Source organism: Muntiacus reevesi, chromosome 14 (genome assembly GCF_963930625.1).
Source record: "Muntiacus reevesi chromosome 14, mMunRee1.1, whole genome shotgun sequence".
NCBI lineage: Eukaryota > Metazoa > Chordata > Mammalia > Artiodactyla > Cervidae > Muntiacus > Muntiacus reevesi.
Window position 1 is genome coordinate 53634046 of NC_089262.1, and position 13155 is coordinate 53647200.

Consider the following 13155-nt stretch of genomic DNA (forward strand, 5'->3'; position numbering starts at 1 on the left):
GTGAAGACCCAGCATATCCAAAAATAAATAAAAACAAATAAACAAAGGAGGAGAGAGAAACTATGCAAGACCTGAGGCTAATGTAGTCTAGTCAAAGCATTGGGAAACACTAATATAAAAGATAAATTGTCCACTGCTCTCTGACTAGTTTTTTTCTTTCTTTATACTTCAGGTATCAAGATGTTAAAGGATGATCTATGGGCATATGTAAGAATTTTTAAGTAGGAAATTTATAATGCAACTTTAGTATCAATTAATTTTTGTTAGACTGACTATATTTCTGGTAGCATCCATTCAGCTTCCTCCCATAACATTTAGGAAGGGCAAAATGGTTCCATAATTTTGAGACTCTCCATTGGTTACAGAGACATTAGAAGCTTGCATCCAAGGAAACGATATGAATTAGGCATTTTAATCTCTATTCTGACGTCTGTTGTTTCAGAACCACTTGATACATTGCTTTGTCTCTCACCATTTAGCTGTAAAATAATAAAATTTATTGGCTCTTAAGATATGCTAATACAGTAATCATTTGTTTAAATTACATAAAGCATCATCTATATATGAAGTTCACATATTTTTGGAATGAAGCCACAAAGCACATATTTTGTACTTTTGAAAATAACAATATTCTGTGGCTTGGAATAATACTGTACTGTTAATTTCCCCATTCATCAAATGTATAATACATACCATGTACTCATTGCAGCTTTTTTTTTTTTAATCTGCATACAAGCCACCAGGGCCAATGTTATGCATAGGTGAAAACAAACAGCTATAATTGAAATGATGAAGCAGCACAGAAAAGACCTACCTGCTATAAAATATTTGCTCTAGTTTCTCTTTGGGATAAAGAGAATTCAAATTTTTCTATCAAAATTTATGTATTAGCAGGTAATATACCAGGATCACTTTCTTTTATAAGAACCATTGATGCCTATTACTCCTTCAGAGTCTAGCAGGGCCATGAAGGGAGGGGAAGGGACACAGACATTTGGAAAGGCTGGAGTTAATATGAAATAATGAGGTGGTGGGTATGTGTCTGTGTGTGGGTGGATGGGTGTGGGTGTGGGTGTGTCGGAATGGGGGAAAGCTCCAGGAAGCAGAAGGACAGCTTGAGGGTAGAAAGCACCTGTGGGAAGAAGCTCTGCAAGAAAATCTGGGACTTTTGCCAGAGATACACTTGCTTCCAATGTTGGCCTAGGGCTGGACCCATGAGACACAAACGAGAAAGTAATGTAGGCTCATATTTTTCAGATAAGGCAAAATTTTGCATGTAGGCTTTTATGAAGTCCTTTGTTCTGACACAGGAAAGACAGAATAATTTTGCAGGCATCGTTCATACTCAGGCAAAAGATTTTGCATTTTTCTGTGTTACATAACCATATAGTTAGATATATGCTGGCTCATCTACTAAATAAATATTGAAAATGAAAACTTATTATTACGGTAAATTGCTGTGTAAATACAAATTCTATTTAGTGTGATTCCAGAACTTTTATAAAAATGAAGTCACCTTTTTTTTTTTTCTGATAATTGCCCCTGCTGTTTTGCCACTGACCACTTTACAAAGGAATCAAATCCAAATGCTGCATTGCTTAGTCAGATTTCATTGCATTTTAAATGAAGGGAGATAGAAGTAAAGATACCCTAGGGTATTTGACAGAGTTCACTTTTAGGCTTCTTCCACTTATAATCTAGCTCTAAACTGTATCCCTTTTATTTAGTTATCTTTATTCAATACATGCTATTTTAGTTACATATAAAATAGTGTCCTATCCACAACTAATTTCTGTCCTCTCAAAAAACAAAAGTGATCACTTCATGTTTTATCATATTCACATTTGTATATTTTACCATAGTTAATAGAGAATGGCTCAGGGCTTCAAATAAATTTGAGAGCATAAATTTAGTATTTATTTAGAATTAGATCATGAAGCAAAATTATTAGAATTTTATTACATTTCATTTTTCATAAATTTTTCATTTTTTCAATAAAAACACTTAATCTTTCTTAAATTAACCATAGCAAACAATAAAGGGATGTCCTTTAGACTGAGACAAAAGACCTTGATAAAAATAATTTCTATCTTGGCTCTCTAACCATGTTATCCTAGGGCCTTAATATTAAAGAGCTATCTTCTAGCTGGTAATTGAATAGCTCTTCGTTAGTTTCTCCAAAAATAAGAGTTTTTAATCTAGTCTTACAGATTAGGATAGCCTTAGGTTTAAATATATTTTGGAAATTTGTTCCAATACTTAAATTGAAAATGTCTAATATTTTCAATTACTTAAAACATTTATGATTTTAAGCTCCTAGCAGAAATCTGCTGCTAAGGGGAAAAATATTAAGAGCTGTTAGTCAGAAAGACAACTTATGTAAGAACTGTGACATTGGTTATTGGTTTGAAAGCAAAAAGTCCTATATTTTAGACTCAAGGCTTTAGAAATCTTTAGTGAGCATTTTCCCCTCTCAGAACTGAGACAAATGGCTGATGAGTGAAATCTTGAGAATGTTCACAGCTTTTCTCCTTCATTCTGTTGCAGCCCGGAAGATGGTGAGATCCATCCAGAAATCTGTCGGCTCTACATTCAGCTGCAGTGCTGCTTAGAAATGTACACAACAGAAATGCTAAAATCTATATGCCTGCTGGGGTCTCTTCAATTTCATCGAAAAGGTATCTACATTTAATATATTGCCATAAGCAGTGAGAAATGTTAAACCAAAACTTATATTTTGCAAAGGCCAATATGTACCATATGTTTACCTACACACAATTAGAATATGTTCAGGAAATATTTGAAATAAATAAAAGAAGCCTATATCAGTACTATCAACATGCATAACAACCCTGATTATCTTGAACAGAAATTGTGGTAGAAACAGTTCTCAAATTTATTATCTTACCCCTTGTGAACATGATTTTGGCTAGAATCAGTGTGGGCAGTAAAACTATATAATGATCTTACTGGGGTAGTAAATGCTATCCAAAATTGCTGCTATGTCCCTAAATGTATTTGATTGCAAGATGACAAATCACAAATTGTGCCCCAAAGATAAAATAGGGGAAACTCAATAAACAATAGGGAGGCATATTAGTGACTGAAAAATTTCATCCTCTGGTTTTAACTTATAAAGAGACTATTTTGGCCTAAAGAACTGAAATCTCCAGAGATGCCAGTGGCTTCAGCATGGTTTGATCAGACCTGAATTCCATTCTGAGCGATGCTCTGCCTTCTACTGGGTGTTGGCATTAACCCTCAAGCTGCCTTCCCCCACATTTACAAACTGATTCCAACAGTTTCAGTCATCACATATGCATAGAGAGAATTTCTCCCACTCTAGATTAGCTCCCTTCCCTTCCCATCCCATCCCTCTGGGTCATCTCAGTGTACCAGCTTTGAGTATCCTGCTTCATGCATTGAACTTGGACTGATCATCTATTTCATATATGGTAATATACAAGATTCAATGCTATTCTCTAAAGTCATCCCACCCTTGCCTTCTCCCAGAGATTCCAAAACTCTGTTCTTTATATCTGTGTCTCTTTTGCTGTCTTGCACATAGGGTCGTTACCATCTTTCTAAATTCCATATATATGTGTTAATATACTATATTGGTGTTTTTCTTTTGGACTTACTTCACTCTGTATAATAGGCTCCAGTTTCATCTACCTCATTAGAACTGATTCAAATGTGTTCTTTTTAATAGCTGACTCATATTCCATTGTGTATATGTACCACAATTTTCTTATCCATTTGTCTGCCTATGGACATCTAAGTTGCTTCCATGTCCTAACTATTGTAAACAGTGCTGTGATGAACATTGGGGTACACGTGTCTCTTTCAACTCCGGTTTCCTCGGTGTGTATGCCCAGCAGTGGGATTGCTGGGTTGTATGGCAGTTCTATTTCCAGTTTTTTAAGGAATCTCCAAACTGTTCTAAGAGAAAGAAGTGGCAACCCACTCCAGTATTCTTGCCTGGAGAATCCCATGGACAGAGGTGTCCTGTAGGCTACAATACATGGGGTCACTAAGAGTCAGACATGACTGAGCAACTAACACACACACACACACTGTTCTCCTTAGTGGTTGTACTAGATTGCATTCCCACCAACAATGTAAAAGGGTTCCCTTTTCTCCAAACCCTCTCCAGCATTTATTGTTTGTAGACTTTTTGATAGCGGCCATTCTGACCATTGTGAGATGGTACCTCATTATGGTTTTGATTTGCATTTCTCTGATAATGAGTGATGTTGAGATCTTTTCATGTGTTTGTTAGCCATCTGTATGTCTTCTTTAAAGAAATGTCTGTTTGGTTCTTTGGCCCATTTTTTGTATTGGGTCATTTGTTTTTCCGGTTTTGAGCTGAATGAACTGCTTGGATATTTTTGAGATGAATTCTTTGTGAGTTGCTGCGTTTGCTAGTATTTTCTCCCATTCTGAAGGCTGTCTTTTCACCTTGCTTATAGTTTCCTTTGTTGTACAAAAGCTTTTAAGTTTAATTAGGTCCCAATAGCTTAATTTTGCTTTTATTTCCATTACTGAGTGGTGGGTCATAGAGGATTTCACTATGATTTATGTCAGAGAGTACTCTGCCTATGTTTTCCTCTAGGAATTTTATAGTTTCTGATCTTACATTTAGATTTTTAATCCATTTTGTGTTTATTTTTCTGTATGGTATTAGAAAGTGTTCTAGTTTCATTCTTTACAGGTGGTTGACCACTTTTACCAGCAGCACTTGTTAAAGAGATTGTCTTTTCTCCATTGTATAATTTTGCCTCCTTTGTCAAAGATAAGGCATCCATAGGTACGTGGATTTATCTCTGGGCTTTCTATTTTGTTCCATTGATCTATATTTCTGTCTTTGTGCCAGTACCATACTGTATTGATGACTGTAGCTTTGTAGTATAGTCTGAAGTTAGGCAGGTTGATTCCTCCAGTTCCATTCTTCTTTCTCAAGATTGCTTTGGCTATTCGAGGTTTTCTGTTTTTCCATACAAATCGTGAAATTATTTGTTCTAGTTCTGTGAAAATACCATTGGTAGCTTAATAGGGATTGCATTGAATCTATAAATTGCTTTGGGTAGTAAACTATTTTCACTATATTGATTCTTCTGATCTGCTGGATCATTGAAAAAGCGAGACAGTTCCAGATAAACATCTACTTCTGCTTTATTGACTATACCAAAGCCTTCGACTGTGTGGATCACAGTAAACTGTGGAAAATTCTGAAAGAATTTACACAGAATACCAGACCACCAGACCTCCCTCTTGAGAAACCTATATGCAGGTCAGGAAGCAACAGTTAGAACTGGACATGGAACAACAGACTGGTTCCAAATAGGAAAAGGAGACAAGGCTGTATATTATCACCCTGCTATTTAACTTATATGCACAGTACATCATGAGAGACGCTGGGCTGGATGAAGCATAAGCTGGAATCAAGATTGTGGGAGAAATATCAATAACCTCAGATATGCAGATGACACCACCCTATGGCAGAAAGTGAAGAAGAACCAAAAAGCCTCTTGATGAAAGTGAAAGAGGAGAGTGAAAAAGTTGGCTTACAGCTCAACATTCAGAAAACTAAGATCATGGCATCTGGTCCCATCACTTCATGGCAAATAGATGGGGAAACAGTGGAAACAGTGTCAGACTTTATTTTGGGGGGCTCCAAAATCACTGCAGATGGTGACTGCAACCATGAAATTAAAAAGACACTTACTCCTTGGAAGGAAAGTTATGACCAAGCTAGATAGCATATTAAAAAGCAGACACATTACTTTGCCAACAAAGGTCCATCTAGTCAAGGCTATGGTTTTTCTAGTAGTTATGTATGGATGTGAGAGTTCATCTATAAAGAAAGCTGAGAGCTGAAGAATTGATGCTTTTAAACTGTGATGTTGGAGAAGGCTCTTGAGAGTCCCTTGGACTGCAAGGAGATCCAACCAGTCCATCCTAAAGCAGATCAGTCCTGGGTGTTTATTGGAAGGACTGATACTGAAGCTGAAACTCCAGTACTTTGGCCACCTCATGTGAAAAGTTGACTCATTGGAAAAGACCCTGATGCTGAGAGGAATTGGGGGCAGGAGGACAAGGGGACGACAGAGGATGAGATGCCTGGATGGCATCACCGACTCGATGGACATGTGTTTGAGTAAACTCGGGAGTTGCTGATGGACAGGGAACCCTGGTGTGCTGCAATTCATGGGGTTGCAGAGTCGGACGCAACTGAGCAACTGAACTGAACTGATCCATGAACATGGTATATTTCTCCATCTATTTGTGTCATCTTTGATTTCTTTCATCAGTGGTTTGTAGTTTTCTCTGTATAGGTCTTTTGGTTTTTTAGGTAAATTTATTCCTAAGTACTTTATTCTTTTTGTTGAAATGGTGAATGGGGTTGTTTCCCTAATTTCTCTGTTTTCTCATTGTTAATGTATAGGAATGCAAGGGATTTCTGTGTGTTAATTTTATATCCTGCAACTTTACTATATTCATTGATTAGCTCTAGTAATTTTCTGGTGATGTCTTTAGGGTTTTCTATGTAGCAAATCATGTCATCTGCAAACAGTGAGAATCTTCTTCTTTTCCAATCTGGATTCCTTTTATTTTTTTCTTCTGTGATTGCTATGGCTAAAACTTCCAAAAGTATGTTTAATAGTAGTGGTGAGAGTGGACACCCTTGTCTTGTTCCTGATTTTAGGGGATATGCTTTCAATTTTTTCCCATTGAGGATAATGTTTGCTATGGGTTTATTACATATGGCTTTTATTATGTTGAGGTATGTTCCTTCTATGCCTGCTTTCTGGAGAGTTTTTATCATAAGTGGATGTTGAATTTTGTCAAAGGCTTTCTCTGCATCTATTGAGATCATCATATGGTTTTTATCTTTCAATCTGTTAATGTTGTATATCACATTGATTGATTTGTGAATATTGAAGAATCCTTGCATCCCTGGGATAAAGCCCACTGGCCATGATGTATGATCTTTTTAATATGTTGTTGGGTTCTGTTTGCTAGAATTTTGTGGAGGATTTTTGCATCTATGTTCATCATTGATATTGGCCTATAGTTTTCTTTTTTGTGGCATCTTTGTCTGGTTTTGGTATTAGGGTAATGGTGACCTCATAGAATGAGTTTCCTCCACAATTTTCTGGAAGAGTTTGAGTAGGATAGGTGTTAGCTCTTCTCTAAATTTTTGGTAGAATTCACCTGTGAAGCCATCTGGTCCTGGGCTTTTGTTTGTTGGAAGATTTTGTATTAGAGTTTCGATTTCTGTGCTTGTGATGGGTTTGTTAAGATTTTCTATTTGTTCCTGGTTCAGGTTTGGAAGGTTATACTTTTCTAAGAATTCATCCATTTCTTCCAAGTTGTCCATTTTATTGGCATATAAGTTGCTGATAGTAGTCTCTTACGATCCTTTGTATTTCTATTTGTCTGTTGTGATTTCTACATTTTCATTTCTAATTTTTTTGATTTGATTCTTCTCCCTTTTTCCCTTGATGAGTCTGGCTAATGGTTTGTCTATTTTATTTAACTTCTCAAAGAACCAGATTTTAGTTTTGTTTATTTTTGCTATAGTTTCTTTTGTTTCTTTTTCACTTATTTCTGCTCTGATTTTTATTGTTTCTTTCCTTCTACTAACATTGGGGTTCTTCATTTCTTTTTTCCAGATGCTTTATGTGTAAAGTTAGGTTATTTATTTGATTTTTCTCTTGTTTCTTGAGGTAAGCTTACATTGCTAAGTGCTAAGCAGTGTAGCACTGCTTTTACTGAATCCCATAGGTTTTGGGTTGTCATATTTTCATTTGTTTCTATGTATATTTTGATTTCCTTTTTTATTTCTTCCATGATAATTAAAAGCACACAGATTCTTAACTGATCATTTCATCTGACCTGCACTGCCTCCTGTCTTCACTGTCAGTCTCTGATTGATGCCCTTCTCTGCCTCTTCCTTTAAAAATATAAGCCCTTACTCCCTGCTATAGCATTCTTACCATCTAAGTAAAACTCTTAAAAGAGTATACCTAAGAGCACCTTTGACTTCTCCTCTTTGTAGGATTAAGTCTCCATTTGGATTTCTATTTTATTCTCCTAAAGTACTACTTAGAATGTAAATCCTTAGTACTACTTAGAATGCACTACTTACAAAATTATCCAGGATGCTGCATAAACATGGAGATGCAGGGATCCTGTCCAGGACCCACTGAATCAGAATCTGGGGGCTCTCCAGGTGATTCTGAAACATAGTGAAGATGGATCACCATTTAGCTACCCTTTGAAACAAAAGGAAATAACCCCATTGTATGTACAAAAAGTGAAACTTCCAAACTCTTACCTAGCTATTCTTACTCATCTAAGCACATACATGTTGTATGCTTTCTTCTTTATCAACACTAGAAAGAAATTTGTCTACCAAGATTTAAGATGCCAGAAAATACACTCTTTATCCAGTGATAGCTCTAGTGTGGCCTTGGGCTAGGAAGGGTCTAGGTAATCTCACAAAGTCCCTTCCTGAAATAAAATACATTTGACCCTTCTGAATTCAAACAATGGCAGATCATGTACTATGCTTACAATCTGTGGCCATTTGAATCCATGAATGTGGAACAACAGATACAGATGATTGACTATGGGACTTGAGCATCCATGGATTTTGGGGTTCAGGGCATGTTCTAAAACCAACCACCCCAACTCCACCACACACACATACAGATACTGAGGGATGAGTGTAGTCCTCAGAATCTTAGGGGAATGGTGATTGCCCTTCTAGTCTATAACATTCAATCTCTTTCTGTTTAGAATCTCTTTCTGGTATGTTTCTTTTAATACTATAGTAAAAATTTGTATTTTGGTGACTTTTAGGTTAGCTAATTTCTTCTTTCCGCTAATTTCTTATTACAGGTTGGCCACTTCTCTTATTTATTCTATTTCATCAAGGATGGGGGGGAAGGAATTGCAATTGAGTCATTATTTTGGCTCTATATGAGAGTCTGTGGTCAATTTTTTGTTGTGATTAGATTCTGAAGCCAAATTATGTTGCAGTTATCTGTACTTTTAATTTACTTTTATTTCTAATTACCTCCCTGATTGCTACCAGAAGTTCAGAAAGGATTGTATATCACATTTAGTTTTACTATTGTATTTTGTATTGAGTAGTCATGTGTTTACTCTTTGGAGGAAAAGGGCACACAAGGTTACTGCAGGGGTGAGGAGTACAATTTGTTTCTGGGAAACACAGCCTCAAATCATTTTAAAGCTTCTGCAGGGAGCTTGAATTTAATAATGAAGATTGTCCTTCTCTCTCAATTAAGCAAATTATAAATATCCTTCATTAACAATATATTCAATGGCTCTTCATGCTTTCTGCATACCTCATGTTTCTCAATTTTTGCTGTCTCATAAGTCTGATTGGTACAATCTAGTTGGAAATTTTTTATACTTATAAGATCCTGCTATTGCCAAAAATGAAGACAAACAGTACTAAGGTGATTGTCCTATTTCATGGCCAACAAAATTAAAGTAGATTATAGAAATATGAGGTAAAAATACACATTTAATAAAGGCTATTAGATTATGCTATACAAGTGTGTTTCTGAAAAACTGTTACGAGAATGATAGATAGGAATAATTTTAGGCATTGTGTAGCCTCATATTCTAACGGTTTTAAGTTGTAGGTTGCACTATTATTTGACAAAGTCTAATTTCTATGTTTATAGTGAAAAATAATTGCTCTCACATCTTCACAGTTAATTAGGTAGGAAATCTTTTCCCACAACTGAATCCATGTATCACATTGACCATTAACGCCTGTTTCCTGACACCAGATAAAATGAGACCTCAGGATTCATTCACTCCAGTGGCAGAAAGCGAAGCCAGGTTTCTAAGAGAATTCAATAATTCTGCTGTTTTGCCCACAGCTTTCCTCTGCCCCATTCTACTCCCAGTCGGTCAGTTTTCACAACATTCCCATTGTAGAAGAAGCAGAGATGAGAGAACACTCCAGTGCAAGCGCCCTTCACATGTGAACTTGCTCTTTCCATTTTTATGCTCATTTCTCCTCACTCTGTCAAGCACTTTCTCTGACTCTGCTCCAACCCTCTGCCATCGCTTACAGTTAGATTTTCCCCAGGTCATTTGAGGTATACCGCCCTCCCTTCCTCCTCCTAAGATCTGAGATAAGATAGATTCTTCTCCTGTATTATGCCACTAGGATATATAGAGATAGAAAAAATGCAGAGGAAATGTAACCACAAAAAGGAAAAGGAGAGAGAAATGTTGACAGTTAAAAATCCTTAATTCAAAATCCAGTGGGAGTTGAAAGATCAAGATGCTGTAATAAGAAATTAATGAACAGCCATCCATCCAGCAAAAACAGGATAAGCTCAAGACAAAGAATAGCATATGAGCAATAAAGACTCCTGGGTATTCCATCTCCTATTAAGGAATGTAAAGAAAATGACCCACACCACTAAAAGAAACAAGCAACATAAAGACAGAAATAGAATAGAGCCACAAGCCTTACTTTCCAATGTAATGAGGCAATTGACACTAAAATAGAACATTAGGTTAGAAGAAATGAAGCAGGATAAATCTTAAAATAGATTATGATTCAAATTATGGTGGACACATGTCCTTTGAACAAATATTTATTGAGCACCTATCATATGCAAGGTACTGGGAGACTGAAATTATCAGGACTACAGAGATAGATCTGTGTTCTTATTGAGCATATAGTTTCGTGCAGAGAAATAGGCAGGGAGGAAAGTTCTAAAAATCCCAAACACTAAAAATTACAATGTCAGTAATTAAAATAGAGTAGGTAATGTAATAGAACATGACCATGACTGGGTGACTACTTTAGAAGGGGTGGTCAAAACTCTCTGAGGAGACAGAACTTAATCTGAGATTTAATGACAAGAAGAACACAACTTCCTAAACATTTGTATCTAATGCAAAGGACCCAAGACCAGAATAAGTTTGTGCTATTTGAAGAACATAAATATAAACAACTTCTGGAATCTAAGGGCAGTCTAACACCATCTCTTATTCTGTCTCCTTGTCTTAAATGCCAAACAGGGAGCAGGACACCATATTCATCACCTTTAGTCAAAGTAGATGTCAGCTGAGGACTAGGAAAATAACAATGATCACAACTTCCAGTTGTTGTGTACCTTCTACTTGCCTGGTGCTTTATCCATGCCATCTTATTTCATACTCAACATTGTTTTTCCCATTTTACAGATGGAGAAGCTGAGGCTCAAAGAAGTAACTTGTCCAGAGTCACCTAACACATTCATCCCCTCCACAAACTTTGTGATTGTTCTACACATCAAACCATTGCCCACTAATTTACCTTGGAGAAAGGCAAGAGAACATATCAAATGGAGAAACGAAAAATACTAGACTAGCACCATGAGCCGAATTTATTCTCAGATCTGACTTAATGATTGGTGTGCATATTTCAAGACACCATGTTTAATGAATTGCTAAAATTCATTGTGCATTTTATTTCATACCAAAAGAAGTTCAGAGAGTTACTTCTAAGATGACAGGGAAAGTGAACTCCATCAATCTCTTAATGACTTACAAGATATTTTGATTTGGGTAAAGAAGTTTAATTCTGCCTAGGAAATGCTTATATTTAGGAAAATAAAATGAAGCTTTCATGTGATACAAAGGGAGCATGATTTTAGCTATGACACCCATTCTGGGAAAGTTGAGGTTAATTAACTACACAGTTGATACCTCCTGTACATTGTTCTGCTCTACCTTAGGGGCTGGAAATGGAGCAATGAAAGCCTCACAGGGCCCTCCCTCAAATGTGCTTCTATTGTCTCCAGTGTCCTGTTATTCTGCTTCCTCCATGCAGCTAGGAGAACCACCAAGATGACTACTACTCTGGGGGCAGTGATAGGACTATAGTGTCATAAGGAGTATAGCGTACATAGGGCAGTGGGAGGGGCTGGGAAGAGGGAGATAGCTCTGTCTCTTCTCTAAATTGGAAAATGTTCATTTCCCAGCATATGGGCAAGAAAAGAGCTCTGTTTATGGTATAAGTATTATTTTTCCACTATATGTTTTATGGCACTATGAATATCTCACCACAATGTAGAAGAGCCTTTGAAACTATTTTTCAATACAGGTAAACAACTAACTGAATTAATATAACGTATTTTTATTTAAATTACATGCTTTTCAGAAATGCAAGGATAAAAGTGAATTACTTAACAGCCTACATTTCCCCACTCCTTTGCACAGTGCATGGAGTTACAAAGCTTCTACCAGTTATGAAAATGCATGAGAACAAGTGTAACCATGTGGATAAGCTTCCACACATCTCCTGTAAGCTGTGTTCATTTAGTTGCTCACAGCACAAAAACCATCCCGGGAGCCTTCCCTCGATATAGTATCATAGCAGATAATGTGTCTGGAGCACAGAGGACATGAGAAATTTGCCCCTGCCATCAAGGAAGTGATAGTGCAGTGATATAATATTTGCTCAGAGAAGATTAGTTTGTTTTGATTCCTAGGGAAATTCACACAAATGAATGAAGTTGACTACAGTGGACATCAGAGGCCAAACTCAGGGCCTCCAAGGGGACGCTATGGCAGTGCTTTCTGCTGCCACTCTTAGGCTGAAGACGGAGTGGCAGCAAAAGGGAGGGGAGGGAAGAGAGGAAAATAGTCAGAGAAGACAGAGAATGGGAGAAGTGAGATCAGGAGTAGAAAAGAGGTCTCCAGAGTGGAGGGCGATAAAAGGGCCGCGACTCTAAATAAAAGACCCCAGCCCGGTCTCCTGGGGCTAGTGAAGTCCTCGGATTTGGAGGTGGACGGAGCTCGTGGGACTTTTGAGGCTGCCCCACAATCAGATGTGTTTTTGTTCCTCCTCAACAACTGACCATTTCTCACGAATATGAGAATAACCAGCCCTCCAAACTGGTATGTGCTTCATGGGTGGCTTCCTTTAACTTTTTCTCAAACATGCCTGTTATAGTATCCATAAACAGGCTAAAAATACGTGGAAATCCCAAAGGAGCTGAAGGCCAAAAGCTTTGCACAGCCCTGAGGAACGTGGCCAACTTTTTGATGTCTTGGTTCTCGACAGGGTGAAGCCAGCTTAGTGTGATTTTAAGGTGCTCTAAAGGC

The 13155-nt window shown here is 37.1% G+C and overlaps 1 protein-coding gene across 2 annotated transcripts in view; it reads left to right on the plus strand.

Moving 5' to 3' along the window:
• RGS7BP (regulator of G protein signaling 7 binding protein) overlaps nt 1-13155 on the plus strand; it is a 101715-nt gene that overhangs the window by 62780 nt on the left and 25780 nt on the right. For both annotated transcript variants that reach the window (XM_065905728.1, XM_065905729.1), the window contains exon 3: nt 2548-2678. In XM_065905728.1, the coding sequence (XP_065761800.1) occupies nt 2548-2678 (131 nt within the window). The remainder of the gene's footprint in view (nt 1-2547; nt 2679-13155) is intronic.